The 13,106-nt window shown below is 55.5% G+C and overlaps 1 protein-coding gene across 1 annotated transcript; it reads left to right on the forward strand.

Annotated features, from left to right (window-relative positions):
• The first annotated feature begins 5,998 nt into the window (after positions 1 to 5,998).
• On the forward strand, positions 5,999 to 13,085 carry KLHL40 (kelch like family member 40). Its single transcript, XM_070455509.1, has 6 exons — positions 5,999 to 7,190; positions 8,684 to 8,844; positions 9,069 to 9,176; positions 9,374 to 9,559; positions 11,413 to 11,559; positions 12,528 to 13,085. The coding sequence occupies exons 1-6, from the start codon at positions 6,030 to 6,032 to the stop codon at positions 12,637 to 12,639; spliced, it is 1,875 nt and encodes a 624-aa protein (XP_070311610.1). The 5' UTR covers positions 5,999 to 6,029; the 3' UTR covers positions 12,640 to 13,085.
• The last annotated feature ends 21 nt before the right edge of the window (positions 13,086 to 13,106 follow it).

Consider the following 13,106-nt stretch of genomic DNA (forward strand, 5'->3'; position numbering starts at 1 on the left):
CAGATGTGGGTAAGCCCAAGGAGCCCGAATGATTTGAGGATTTAGAATCCAAGCCACACAGCCCAGATTGTTCTCTGGGCTTAGAGGGTTTGAGTTTGGGGCTGTAGCAGGAACAGTGCAAGCCAGAGCCTACATACATACCCTCAGATGCCCCTGCTGTCCTCTGGGCACCCCCTCAAGAGAGGAAATCTCCCTGTCTGGTTCCCAGCACTGCAGCTCCCCCACCCCGAGGCTGGGGGTTCTAGCCTCCTCTGGGGTCAGGGTTGCACCTCTCAGGCTCCTGCTCTACTCTAGCTCTTTTCTTCTCCTGCACCCCTTGATCTCTGGGCTTCCATGACGTCCTCAGGGTCCCCCCCCCACTCCCCCCTCTCCCTTGCTATTTCCAACCTCCAGTCCCAGTGCCTGGCAGCTCTTCAGAGCTGGCCCACATTTTCCTAAGAAAAGTCTGATTTCCCCAAATGGGCTGTAGGCTGGGACTCCCTTGAGCTTCTCATCCCCTGTGGCTGACACCAGGATCTCCCGTTACAGCTGGTGGCCATGCCACCTACTACCCTCACTGCAGCCTTAGCCTAGGGGGCCCTGGCCAGGCTGGGCTTCTGATCCATGAAGTCAGACTTCCACAAGCAAAGGCTGTAGGGAGCTGCTGGTGAGACCCTGCCCCAGGACTCGGGTCTCCTACTCTTGTACGCTTCCCTTCTCAGGGCACAAGAGGGGTCCAGAGAGCAGGCTGGGCACTGGTCAGATGGTCATTGTATTAATAGCTTAGATGGGTGTGGCCAACCCCTCTCCTGGGAGGCCCCCGTCCCAGCGGGGACAGGAGCCCTGTGTCCCTGGTGCTAAATGCTCTCTTCCCCTTGGGCCAGTGTTGGTGGGAGCTCCTTTCTGGCCAGACCACAAGGGTCTGAAGCAATAATGGAACCTCAGCTGTGCCCGTATGGATAGGGGTTCTTGTTTTACCAGCTTTTACATTTCCTTTTTAATTTTTAAAACAAATTAACAAGCACCTGGATATTGGAGCGAGGGGCTTGGGCCATCATACCCACTTCCCAGGGCTGGTGATGGGGAGGGGGCTTGGGGTGGTCACCTACCACTGCAGATCTGCCAAGGGGGGCCACTTTGTCCAGCTGGACTTCTCAGCCCACTTGGCCGAGCCTCAAGTCTGGAACCTGGCCTGCCCCTCCCCATCTCCCCTTGTAGTCCCTGGTCTTGGGCCAGCTGGGGATGAGTGGCCAGAGAGATGACCATTCAAGCCCCATGACCACAGTCCTAGGAACCTGGGCCGGGGGTGCTGGTGGTGGGGGCAAATCCTGAGCCCCTGATCCTGATGTTTGCTGCCATGGCCCATATGGCACCCCTCGGCAATCACGGGGGGGTGGGGGGTGGTGTTCAGCGGCAAAACGGCTGTGCCCAGGTATGTGGACCCTTGATGTCTGCCCTGTGTGGTCATCCCACAGCCCCGGAGTGTGTGGGGGACTGCAGGAGGGTGAGGAGAAGAGTGGAGGGGAATAAAGGCAGTACAACTGTCCCTTGGCCCAGCCTCTTCTTTACACATGCCACCCTGACCGTGGGCCGAAAGGACTCGGACCACAGTGAGATGAAGGACAACTCGGCTGCCAAAGACCACATGGACACCTGTGCCCGGAGCATCCACAGTTCTCGTCTCCCTTGCCTGAGGATGGGCTGGGCTCCTGGGGAATCTCCAGAGTGGGGCTGAGGTCTGGAGGAGCCTAGTGTCTGTGCCCTGGAGAACATCTCAGATGGAAGACCGTGGCCTCCTAGGAGGGAACAAGCAACTCTCCCTGTGGACCTCAGAATAATTTTGCTGGGGCACTGGCTCCATGCAGAATAGAATTCTAGGCTGTGGGGACACATGGTGAATGAATGAATGCCCCCTCACCATGTATGTAGCACTTGGTCTCAGATGCCCAGAGAGGGGTCTCAGATGAGATACCAGGGTACCTGAGGGGTCTCAGACACTGGGAGGGGCTAGGAGAGAGACTCCTGGGTGGTTCACTAACTGGCCAGGGAGGGGGTTCAGGTCCCCAGGATGAGGATGTTGCCTTCCACACAGCCCCACTTCCTGAGGGGAACAGGGACTCACTCAAGTCACCCTGAAAGTGCAGCTCATTGATAGGCCTGCAAGCCTGGCTGCTCCCTGCTTGGTGTGGGGATTCGGCCTCCCTGTTTCCTGTCTGCAGGTGTACGCCTGCCTCAGGGCCTTAGCACAAGCTGTTCCCCTGCTTGGAATCCTCCTCCTCCATGCTTTAAACCTGCTCAAGCATAGTCCTCTCAGTGAGTCCATCCTGACTATTCCATTTAAAATTGTGACCTCTGCCACCCATCACTTTCCATGCCCCCTTCCCAGCTACCTGTCCATCCGTGTGTTGCCTCCATACCACCTCTTCTCACCAGCCCCACTGTACTGTGAGCGACGGTCCGATGCCACACAGCATGGTTTTCTAGAGAACCTCTGAGGAAAATATCTATTTTTAAAATTAAAGTTTTATTTGGACATAGTTGAAGAAGCCAAATATTTCTAGAGCTTTTTTGTTTTTTTTTAACAAAAACATGCAGTTCCCCACAACTCCTCCTTTCCAACTCCCAATAAGTGAGCAGTTCCAATTCAGTTGGTATTTTTGGTGTTTTCCTGCCCATGGAAAGCATACCTCCAACACCGCTTTCCTCCTATTTTCAGTTTTAGGCATTGGCTAATAGATGTATTTCTTCAGCACTCCCATCACGCACACAAACACTATATACACAATTCTCCTTCCTCCAAACATGGTTATGTTACTCTTTGAGGTTAGATTGATACTTAGTATCTATATTATTATGACTATTTAGACACCGATCTCAACCAAGCCATATAACACAATGATTCCATTTCCTTTCTCCTATAACTTTTTACTTTTGGCTCTTTTAAACATAATTTACTTTGGTTTCTGGGTGTTTATCACTGCTGCATCCCTAAACCCTTTGTCATAAAGGGTTTCCAGTATGTGCAAACACAGCGAGTGTTCCATCCATTTCACCATTCTCACAACCAAGGAGCAGTGCAGGAAGATAACCCTAGGAACACACAGTGCAACCAGCTTCCCACGAGGAGACGGGAAACTGCGTAACAGCCTCCCCCAGCCTGTCATTCCCTGTCGCTCTTTACTGAGACTGTGTCCCTTCAAGTTCACTGCAGATATCTTTAACTTCTAAAAGGTTTATGTCTTAGTGGCCTCCTTTTTCCTAACCCTAAAATTTACCTTCTCCTCTGGACCACTTCCGGGAAATACATTCTGAAGAGCTAGACTGTATCTCGCTGGGTGTAAAATTGCCTGCGTGTAAAATTCAGGCTGGAAATGACTTCCCTCGGAATTTTAGATGCTGGCATTTCTGTTGAGAAGCCCAATGCTGTAAAGTTTAAAAGGATGAAATGAAATGACAGTTCCCTCTGATCAACATCAAGCCCTGGAGTCATGCTTTCTCCCTCCCATATGTGATCCCCGGGCATGTCCTTGGGTGAAGACAGAGTGAGAGGGGCTGGGATGACACAGGGCTGGCTATGACTTCATGACTTGATAGTTGTTGAAACGGGGTGCTTGGTACATGAGAGATCAGTATATTACTCTTTCCCTGGAAATGTTTGCATTTCCCATCATTGTAATTTAAAAATAAACAGTGGTTCCCCATTTCACAGAGGGCAAAAAAAATGGTCTGTACACTGGTCATACATGATACCACCCCCTCTTACCTCTCTGCCCTCATCTCCTACTCACCTCCTCATTCACTGCTCACTGCCTTCCTTGCTGTTCTTGGAACAGGACAGGTGTACGCCTGCCTCAGGGCCTTAGCACAAGCTGTTCCCCTGCTTGGAATCCTCCTCCTCCTCCATGCTTTAAACCTGCTCAAGCATAGTCCTCTCAGTGAGTCCATCCTGACTATTCCATTTAAAATTGTGACCTCTGCCACCCATCACTTTCCATGACCCCTGCCCAGCTACCTATTACCACAGCAGTTATCATCCAACACCCTGTATAACTATTTACTTGTTGCTGTTCCCCCTTCCCTCAGCTGAAGTTAAGCTCCAAAAAGACAGGAATTCTTACTTGATGTGTTCACTGCTGAATCCTCAACATTTAGAATAGTGCACAGTAGGTTCTCGATGAATGGATGAGCCACATATAAACATTTTAGTAAAATGCCTGGTAGGAAGTGAGCACCATGGGACTCATCATAATCTAAAAATATGCCACTGAATCATCTGATAAATATAAGTTAATTGTTCAGCCAGTACCTTCTGTCCTGGTCTTTGGAAAGTGAGACGACGAATAACAGACATTTTCTTTGGAATCAGCAAGGCAGGGAGGGATTCCCACAGTCTTAGAAAGTGGGCAGATCTGCTTCGAATCCTGATCAGCCACTCGCCAGCTGTGTCACTTAGCCACATGGCTGAGCCTCTCAGAACCTGGTCTCCTCACTGATGGTGCTGAATGGAAATGTTCTGCAGTCTAGGGTTGGGCTGGAGGCCCCTGGGTGAGCCTCTGCCCTTCCCAGAAGATAGGACTATTTCTAGGTGATCCTACCTAGGTGCTATGTCCCTGTGAGACCTGCTAGAGGGGTCAACAAGCAACGTTTGAAAGCACTGCTCAGGAGGGACAGCCATTGACATCACTGGGATCCCTAACTGGGTGGTGACTCAGTCCTGGCCCAGGCTAAGCCCCCCTCGCTAATCCCCTGCCCCTCAAGCCTGAGTTATAAACAAATGACTCAGGAATGATGGGAGAATGCCCCATAACAGTTCACACCAGTGTCTTGGGGGCTAAATTTAACCCACAGCTGCAGCCTCTGGCACTTTGGGAACAAGTTAATCTTGGTGGCTGAGGCCGATGTGTGTGTGCATGTTGTGGAGTGGGGGGAGGTGGTCAGCGGTCCAGAGCAGGGTGGGCATTGAGCCTGGCTGCCCCAGACCTCTACCTGGATCCCTTAGATACTAGACAGGTGTAGGGGCCCCAAGGCTGGGCAGGCTCAGGTCAAGCTTAGGATGGACAAAGAACTGAGCATAGACAGCTTTCCTGGAATATTCAACTCTGAGTGTAACTCTTTGTTTGTTAGTTTTTTTATCCCTGGGTGTTTTAACAGCTAGAATAGTTGAGCCTACAAAACTGAATCTAGCACGTCTGACAGCTTACAGTGTGAAACCCTGTGCCTGTGTATTGACAGGGACACAGAACCACAGTGAGTGGTACTGTGTGATTCTGCCCCTACACAGAACCACAGACACACAGCAGTTCGAATCACAGCAGAACTGAACTGAAGCCCTTAAAAATCGAACTCACCCATCTCTTCACTGTGCAGGAAGGGAAACTGAGGTGCAACAGAGTGATCTGGGCTTCTCAGGCCCCACAGGAAAGTGGCGACCTTGTTTATTCGAGCGTCTCCTTGCTTTCTTGCACAGTCCAAGGAAGATCTCCGAGCTGCGGGGGAAAAGTCTTCCCATTTTAAAGCTGAGGCAACAGGTTCCCCAGGCCCAAATTCATTGAGTGGGAAACCTGAGCACACGGTGTCCAGGACTGGGTGGAGGCAGATACACTCCAAGGAGGATAGGGGCAGCTGGGCAGAAAGGCCCAGAAGGCCTGGAGGAAGGGAGACCCTTGAGGGATTGGAAGGCTTATCCCTCCTTGGACTGAGAGACAGAGCTTGGGTAATCCCCTTCCCTGAGGGGCATCACCTAGACCAAGGAAAGCAGTCAAGGCCTCACTGCGCTCCATTTAGAGAGGAGGCAGGGAGGCCCGCATCTTTCAGGGAGGACCGAGACACCCCACCCCAGTCCCATGAACCCCCGGGGGGCTGAGTCAAGGTTGCTCTGGGGGGGGGGGGGGGGGTCAGCCCAGCTGTCCCCTCTGCGTCATGTGCAGGAGGCCAGGCAGCTCGTCTTACAGGGCCCGGTCCAGCTCTATATATAGCCCGGCTTGGACAGCTGCGTAGACTGAGTGCGACCCAGCAGGAAGGCAGGGAGGGCGGAGAGGAGGCCACCCACCATGGCGCTGGGCTTGGAGCAGGCCGAGGAGCAGCGGCTGTACCAGCAGACGCTCCTGCAGGACGGGCTCAAGGACATGCTGGACCACGGCAAGTTCCTCGACTGTGTGGTGCGGGTGGGCGAGCGCGAGTTCCCGTGCCACCGCCTGGTACTGGCCGCCTGCAGCCCCTACTTCCGGGCGCGCTTCCTGGCCGAGCCTGAGAGCGCAGGCGAGCTGCGCCTGGAGGAGGTGTCCCCTGACGTGGTGGCCCAGGTGCTCCACTATCTGTACACGTCAGAGATCGCGCTGGACGAGGCGAGCGTTCAAGACCTGTTCGCCGCCGCGCACCGCTTCCAGATCCCTTCCATCTTCACCATCTGCGTGTCCTTCCTGCAGAAGCGCCTGTGCCTGGCCAACTGCCTGGCGGTCTTCCGCCTCGGCCTCCTGCTTGACTGCGCGCGCCTCGCCGTGTCCGCTCGCGACTTCATCTGCGCGCGCTTCTCGCTGGTGGCCCGCGACGCCGACTTCCTAGGGCTCTCGGCCGACGAGCTCATCGCCATCATCTCCAGCGATGGCCTCAACGTGGAGAAGGAGGAAGCCGTGTTCGAAGCGGTGATGCGATGGGCAAGCAGCGGTGACGCCGAGGCGCAAGCCGAGCGCCAGCGCGCACTGCCCACGGTCTTCGAGAGTGTGCGCTTCCGCTTGCTGCCACGCGCCTTCCTGGAGAGCCGCGTGGAGCGCCACCCTCTCGTGCGTTCCCAGCCAGAGCTGCTGCGCAAGGTGCAGATGGTGAAGGATGCCCACGAGGGCCGCATCACCGTGCTGCGCAAGAAGAAGAAGGAGAAGGGGGAGGAGTCGGCTGGGGCCAAGGCCACTGACAAGGGCACAACTGAAGCCAAGGCGGAGGAGGAGGAAGAGGAGGCAGAGCGCATCCTACCCGGGATCCTCAATGATACCCTGCGCTTTGGCATGTTCCTGCAGGACCTCATCTTCATGATCAGTGAGGAGGGCGCCGTGGCCTATGACCCGGCAGCCAATGAGTGCTACTGTGCCTCCCTCTCAACCCAGATCCCCAAGAACCATGTCAGCCTAGTGACCAAAGAGAACCAGATCTTCGTGGCTGGAGGCCTTTTCTACAATGAGGACAACAAAGAGGACCCCATGTGCGCTTACTTCTTGCAGGTGCCTGGCCAGCCTTGGGAGGGGCGGCCAGTACTGACTTCTGGGCACTGGGGGGCGCCTTGGAACCCAGCAGAGGCTTGTGTCTACTTGTTGGGGAGTGTCATTGGGTATAGGCTGAGATGCAGACCAGGGAAGATGAGTGACAGCCACTTGCCTGAAGACTGAAGATCGTTATAGGCAGTTGACAATAAGATGTATAACTTTGGTGTCTCAGTTTCAGGGAGATGTCAGCTTTCAGATTGTCAATATGTTGGAGGCCCTAGCTCTGTGCAGGGGTTGAGGTCAGGGACAGTGAGAACGAGCAAGGTCAGTGTAGGGGTCCTGGCTAAGACCTGTGCATGAAGCTAGGATTGGAATGTGGAACAGTGTGTCTCAAACAAAGGAACCATCCTCCCTTCCCTTCCCATTGCACAGATAAGGAAACTGAGGCCCAAGAAGGAGCAGGAGGGTGAGGTGCCTGGTTCAAGTTATAATGTGACAGTGGGATCTCAGAGGGCAAACGTGGTTTCCTTGTGACTGGACATGTAGTTTTAAGCCTTGCCAGTTGGGTGAATTTGGAGACATGGAGGGGAGGATGCAGTGCTTCTGGGTGGGAACCAGTGAGCACGGAACAGAGATGGGAAGGAGCCTAGTGAGTGGTGTGCTTACTGAGGCCTAACCAGGCTGGAGAGGGGTGAGGGGCAGCATGGTGCCAGTGTTAAACTGGGGGGTGGGGAGAGCGTCTCCGCCAGCCAAGGCACACGGTGGGCGCATTGTGTATTCTCTCTAGGCCTCTGTTTGTAAATGGTGATATTATACTTCCTAGCTTGATAAAGTTGTCTGAAGGTTAATTGATGGTTATAAAGTGTTCATCAGCATAGTGCTCAGCCCTCAGAAAACTCCACCAAAAGATGAGCCACTAGTATAGTTATTAACAGACTGTTGGGAATTCCCTCTTGGTTCAGTAGTTAGGACTCCACGTTACTGCTGGGGGGTGGGATGGGGTTCAATCTCTGATCAGTGAACTAAGATCCCACAAACCATGCGAATGTGGCCAGAAAAAACGACTGTTGGAGTGCACAAGGCCACAGACTTATTACACTATAAGTCTGAAGGAGTGGGTGGCTGTATTTGGGCCTTTCCTGTGTAGTGGGATGGGATGGAAAACGGGGCAGGCACGCCTCAATTCAGGAATTATACTGGGGAAGGGCCAGGGCGGCAACTGGGCCTCCCTCTCAGAGACTCCTTCTCAGCTCTGCAAGGAATGCCCCATCACGGTGCTATAAAAGTGATCTCCGGGGCCCTGTGGGGTCGGGACCCTCGGCTGTCCTCAGCCCGATAGGAGGAGGGGCACTGTCTCCAGGCACCGCCTCCAGGCTGCGCTGGCCCTACCTGCAGGCCCGGACTCCTCAGGACCCGGGGCGGGGGGTGGACAGAAGGCGCTGGGCCGGGGCTGGGGAGAGGGGTTGATGAGGGGGCGTGGGGAGGTCACTGACTGGCCGCCCGGCCCGCAGTTTGACCACCTGGACTCAGAGTGGCTGGGGATGCCGCCGCTGCCGTCGCCACGCTGCCTCTTCGGACTGGGAGAGGCTCTTAACTCCATCTACGTGGTCGGCGGCCGAGAGCTCAAGGAGGACGAGCAAAGCCTGGACTCCGTCATGTGCTACGACAGACAGTGAGTGCGGGCTGCGGGGCGGGGCCAAGGATCGGGGCGGGGCCAATGATCCGGGGGCGGGGCGGGGCGGGGCGGGGCGGGGCTGGCAGGTGAAGTGGGAGCGAGGAACTGAGGGTTTGGGGAGTTCCGGTTAACAAGTTGGGTGCATCCCAACACGTGCTGGGTGGTGGGCATTCGCCCACCGCAGAGACGGACAGAGAGCGCCTTACTGCCCTCCCCTCTAGGTCGTTCAAATGGGGCGAATCGGACCCGCTGCCCTATGCCGTGTACGGACACTCGGTGCTCTCCCATATGGATCTGGTCTACGTCATTGGCGGGAAAGGCAGCAACAGGTGAGGCCCGGGCCTGGAGCGGGGAGTGCAGCAGCCGGGTCGGCGGGCGGAACCGAAGCCGAGTCTCCCCGAGGCTGTCAGGGGTCTGTCCCGCCTGCCTTGGGAGGCAGCTGGAGGGACTGGGCCAAGGGAGAGAGGCGGCTCTGCCCCCCGTCTTCTCCTTTCTAACTGCCCCCCCCCCCACCCCGACCCCATAGGAAGTGCCTGAACAAGATGTCGGTCTACGACCCTAAGAAGTTCGAGTGGAGGGAGCTGGCGCCCATGAAGACTCCCCGCTCACTCTTCGGGGCCACCATCCATGATGGCCGCATTTTTGTAGCTGCTGGGGTCACAGATACAGGGCTGACCAGCTCAGCCGAAGTGTACAGCATTGCGGACAACAAGTATGGCTGCTTCCCGCCTCCCCGCCCCCTTCCACAGGACAGCCAAGGACGAAGGTCCCCACTGTAAACCCTCTGGCCCCGTGGCTTTGGGCCTTTGTCAGCCCTCTCTGTGTCTACCCCGGCAGGAATCATAGCACCTACTTTGGGTCTCCACTGTTGAGCTTGGACATCAGCACAGACCTAGCCCCTTTACTCTGGCCAGCAGTGAGGTGGCTTCCCCTACAAGATGGGGCAAGTGTTATGGCCAGCCAGGACTGCAGGCAAGAGCTCCCAGGAGATGCCAGGTTCCTCATTCAGAGACTCATACCGGTCACTGGCCTGATGGCTAGAGATAACAGCAGTAACCAAGATAGAAGCTGCTCGGCCCAGGGAGGTCAGGAAGAAAACTGTGCTAGCAGGCCAGTTGGACTCTGCCAGCTAAAGGGGTGGTGGGAGGATGCCTGAAGGCAAAGGAAGGCTAGTGCCAAGGCAGTTAGGAGGGAAAAAAGACAAGCCCATTGGAGAAAAGGGCTTTGGTCAGGCTGGATGGAGTGTGGTGGGTGAAGGGAGGTGGGGTTGGTGGATACTGGGGCTGGAGAGATGGCCAGTGGGCTGAGGCACTTTATCCCCAGAGTAGTGAAATGCCTCTGATGGGTTTTAAGCTCCCATCTGTGTTTTACCAAGATGCCTCATGGCAGACCATGTAGAGAAGAGATTAGGGATTTCCCAGGAGGCAGGGGTACAGCTGTGTAGCAAGTACTGATGGTGGCCTGGAGCTGGGGGTACAGCAGTGATGGGGCAGAAAGGATGCACCAGAGAAAGATCTAGGCCAGTGTTTCTCACATGCACAAGAATCTCCTGGGGATCATGCTAGAATGCAGATTCTGAATCTCAGGTCTGGGGAGGGATCTCAGAGTGTATTTCTAACAACCCCCCAGGTGATGCTGATGCTGCTGGTCCATAGGCCATACTCAGTAGCAAGAGTTCAGGAGACAGAAGAAGCAGGATTTAGCAATTGATTGAATGGTGGGGGTGAGAGGGACGGGTGGATACTTTTGTGTGAGGCTGGGAGGTCATTTATCGAGGAACTATTGAAGTTAGGTAGGAAAAATGAGGGTCCACTTAGAACATGTGGATGTGAGATGCTTGGGGGTGTCCAGGAGGAGCTTACAGGGCAGAGAGGGGGCTGAGCTGGAGGGTGGGATCTGGGGGTCAACAGCACTCCGTGGGGACAAGCTCCCTCAGGAGAGAGAGTGTGAGTGGGAGAACTGAGGCCCAGGTCCTGAGGGACAGCAGGGGCAGATGCTTTATTCAGCAAGGAAACCTACGAGGTGAGGCTGGGGAGGTGCAAGGTGAAGAAAGTCATGTCAACAGAGGTGTGTACTGTGGGCCCTGGATTCCAGAGACCTGAATTCCGGTGGTTGGGAGCGGGGTTTTGGAGGGATGGAGGTCCAACCTCGGGAGTTAGGGGAGTGAAGGCAGCTTGAGAGGCTCTGGGCTGTGAAGGGGAGAAGAGGGATGGGGCAGGAGTGCACAGGATGGTCTCAATGGTGACTGAGGTGGCCAGTAGGAGTTGGTTTTGGAGCAAAGGTGGGACCTTGGGGAGATCCCTGGTGGGTTTCACGGGGGATAGGTTGGATGGAATGGTAGGGGAACAGTGAAGGGAAACGTGAAGGGCAAGAGAATGGGGAAGAAGAGAAGACCAGAGGGTGTTCCTGAGCAGTCAGTGAAGAGGAGGTTGTGCTTGCAGAATGGATGCCTGGGAGTTGGATTTTGAAGGGTGCAGCTGAAGCTATGGATGCTGGCAGGGGACAGTCACTGGGCTTGCCAAGGCCCATGGGGGCACCCCCCTCATGCCCCCTCCTTCCCATCAGGTGGGCACCCTTTGAGGCCTTCCCACAGGAGCGCAGCTCACTCAGCCTGGTCAGCCTGGCGGGCACCCTCTATGCCATCGGTGGCTTTGCCACTCTGGAGACGGAGTCCGGGGAGCTGGTTCCCACAGAGCTCAACGACATCTGGAGGTGAGCCTGGCCCCATGGAGGGAAGAGGAATTGTGAGCAAGGCTGGCTGGGCACCGAGGCAGTGCCTGGCAGGCTCATGGGCGGGGCAGAGCTGACCGCCTTTCAGGGAACCCTGTGGGGATGGGACAGCAGACATGCCTTGCTTAGCCCAGGGTCTCTTCATTTGGTTGGGAAAGTCTGGATGTGCACACATGGCACCGTACCCCACTATGGGGTATCAACAGTGTCACAGTCAGAAGCCGATGCCCAGGTTAGGACCCAGACCCACAGAAATGGGCCCCAGGGAGCAGAGTGGGCTTTTCCTCTCTCCTCCCTCCTGAGGGAGAGAGCTGGACTGGGATTGAGAAGTAGCTGGATCCTAGCTTCTCAGTGCCTTGCTTCTTTGGTTGATCCTATCTGGGGGTGGTCAGGAGTGGTTTCAGCCATCTGGGGCAGCTTTTGAACCTTCAGTGATGCCAGTACTGCAGGCGGCCTCTAGGGAGCAGCACTGCTGGGAAAACAGGACCCAAGACATTGAGGGTGGTGGGGGTTACTTCTTGGAGGGTTCAGTTCAGAAATTCTCAAGAGGAGGGGATTGAGGAGGTGTAGACCTTCCCAGAAGGAGGTGTACTTCAAGGAGTATGGGATTCTTGGAACTTCTCTGGTGGTCCAGTGGTTAAGACTCCATCCTCCCAATGCAGGCAATGCAGGGGGCATGGGTTCCATCCCTGGTCAAGGAACTAAGACCTCATATGTTATGTGGTTAAAAAAAAAAAAGAATGTGGAATTCTTGAGAGGAAGCCCTTCCTAGAATGTAGGTTCTTTAGGTAGGTGCCCACCCCTTTCCCAGGGCATGGAAAGGAAGGAGGTGGGCCTGGGCTGGGAGGCAGCACCCCCCAGGGGTGGTCTGCTGCACTCTTCCTGCTGGGTCCCACCCTGGACTTGGCTGACTGAGCTCTATGTCCTTGTCCCCACTCCTCCCACCCCAGATACAATGAGGATGAGAAGAAGTGGGAGGGGGTCCTCCGGGAGATCGCCTACGCTGCCGGCGCCACCTTCCTACCTGTGCGGCTCAACGTGTTGCGCCTGACCAAGCTGTGACCTGCCCAGAGGGCCTGAATGTGCCCTGTCCCCATGCTGTAGACCACGAGGCCTGGCCTTCTGGGTGGGGACTCCAGGGAGGAGTCCCTGGCAGAGGAGTTTGGCAGAGGCAGAGCCCACCTGGATCCCATCCCGTCATGGTGCCCCAGGAGCTGCTTCAGCTGGGACAGGGAAATCGCTGCCCAGTGCTGGGCCTTCGGGCAGGGATAAGAAACTTTTGGCCTCTCCAGTGTCTCATATCCCCCAGTGTTCTTGGTCTATGAGGCAGAACCTCACGGGGTGTCAGACTGCACCCTGGTCCAGTCCCAGACTGGCTGTGTGCCGGTAAATGCCCCAAAGGACTCAGCCTCCTCGCCTGTCAGGCGGGGAGCAACCCCATCTAATGCACCTTGCAGCCTGAGTAAGTCTCCTTCTGCGAGAAGAATAAAGTGCCTTCCGAGCAAGCAGCTGAGTCTGGGATGAGATGC

The sequence above is a fragment of the Odocoileus virginianus genome, chromosome 26 (genome assembly GCF_023699985.2).
Source record: "Odocoileus virginianus isolate 20LAN1187 ecotype Illinois chromosome 26, Ovbor_1.2, whole genome shotgun sequence".
NCBI classification, from domain to species: Eukaryota; Metazoa; Chordata; class Mammalia; order Artiodactyla; family Cervidae; genus Odocoileus; species Odocoileus virginianus.

Coding starts and splice junctions, on each gene's coding strand:
- KLHL40 (XM_070455509.1), top strand. CDS start 6,030: ATGGCGCTGGGCTTGGAGCAGGCCGAGGAGCAGCGGCTGTACCAGCAG. Junction 9,177..9,373: donor GGCGGGAAAGGCAGCAACAG/GTGAGGCCCGGG, acceptor CCGACCCCATAG/GAAGTGCCTGAACAAGATGT. Junction 11,560..12,527: donor GAGCTCAACGACATCTGGAG/GTGAGCCTGGCC, acceptor CTCCCACCCCAG/ATACAATGAGGATGAGAAGA.